The sequence below is a fragment of the Belonocnema kinseyi genome, chromosome 2, assembly GCF_010883055.1.
Source record: "Belonocnema kinseyi isolate 2016_QV_RU_SX_M_011 chromosome 2, B_treatae_v1, whole genome shotgun sequence".
NCBI classification, from domain to species: domain Eukaryota; kingdom Metazoa; phylum Arthropoda; class Insecta; order Hymenoptera; family Cynipidae; genus Belonocnema; species Belonocnema kinseyi.
Genome location: NC_046658.1, coordinates 96,513,515 through 96,514,807, shown reverse-complemented (window position 1 = coordinate 96,514,807; position 1,293 = coordinate 96,513,515). Strand labels below are relative to the sequence as shown.

Here is a 1,293-nt window from a genome sequence, read left to right as displayed (position 1 = left end):
AATACAATTGCGATAACTGGGAATGCTATCCCAAATCATAGACTCATTAACCGAAAATTGCCAGAACTAAAAATACCAACCTTTTCGGGCAGCTTTGACACGTGGCTCGGATTTTACGACACCTTTAATTCAATGATACACACTGACGAGGCCTTGCCTCAGATTCAAAATTCCATTATTTAAAGGGTTGTTTAATTGGCGATGCAGCTAATATTATTGCCTCCTTTGAAACAACAAGTGAAAATTATAGTGTTGCCTGGGAACTACTCAAAGCCCGCTATCACAACAAAAAATTCATAGTAGATAGTCACAAAACCAACAAATGCATTAGTCGCAGTTGCTCTAAATGCTGTAAAAAACATAACTCCTTGCTACTCATGTCATATCCGAGCCATTCGCAGACAAGATAGGCTTAAGAAAAATTCCTGCTGACATTCCACTTGAAGCAGTTGAGAATCTATTAACTAATATTAAATTCACAACATCAACCACTATTAAATCTCGGTATAATAGCACCAAATAGATCTTTCTCTTTTCATTGTAAACAACATAAGTAACACAATGCCATCGTTGCCCATTGATCTTTCTTTGTTTGATATACCCCAGGACATAGTGCTAGCCGACCCCAATTTTCAAACTCCACAAAATATCGACATGATCCTGGAAGCTCAATATTTCTATCATCTTCTACTTCCCGGTAAAATTCCCATTAAACAGCATCCTGCAGTCCTACAAGAAACGGAACTCGGTTGGGTAGTAGCGGAAAGCATCCATCAAACTCGCGCCAAGTTACATAATATTCATTGTAATTTCACAAAAATGTCTCAGGTCCCACTTTTATGGGAACTAGATTCCGGGCGACCAGCACCTAAATATTCGCGAGTAGAAGAGGCTTGTGAGAAACACTACCTCGAGACGACAACACGCGCTGAGAATGGACGTTATATAGTCGCCCTACCCTTTAATGATAAAAGGGACAAATTGGGAAATTCTCGCGATATTGCAATTAAGCGTTTCAACCATCTCGAGACTAAATTATCTACGGATTCTGATCTAAATAAACAATACCGAGATTGTATCGATAGCTATTTAAAACAAGGTCATATGACTCCTTATGCAGAAGATTCTTCATCAGAGGAAGGTTACTGTCTTCCTCATCACGCGGTTATTAAGGAAGCCAGTCTTTCAACAAAAACCCGTGTCGTGTTTGATGCATCTAGCAATTCATCGTCAGGAATCTCATTAAATGACACATTAATGGTTGGCCCAACAATACAAGACAGTTTGTTTTCA

The 1,293-nt window shown here is 39.0% G+C and overlaps 1 protein-coding gene across 1 annotated transcript in view; it reads right to left on the bottom strand.

Annotated features, from left to right (window-relative positions):
- The window catches only part of LOC117182907, a 2,995-nt gene extending 2,616 nt beyond the window's left edge, over positions 1-379 (bottom strand). Inside the window, exon 1 of the mRNA XM_033376022.1 lies at positions 376-379. Within this exon, the coding sequence (XP_033231913.1) occupies positions 376-379 (4 nt within the window). The remainder of the gene's footprint in view (positions 1-375) is intronic.
- Positions 380-1,293: the final 914 nt, after the last annotated feature.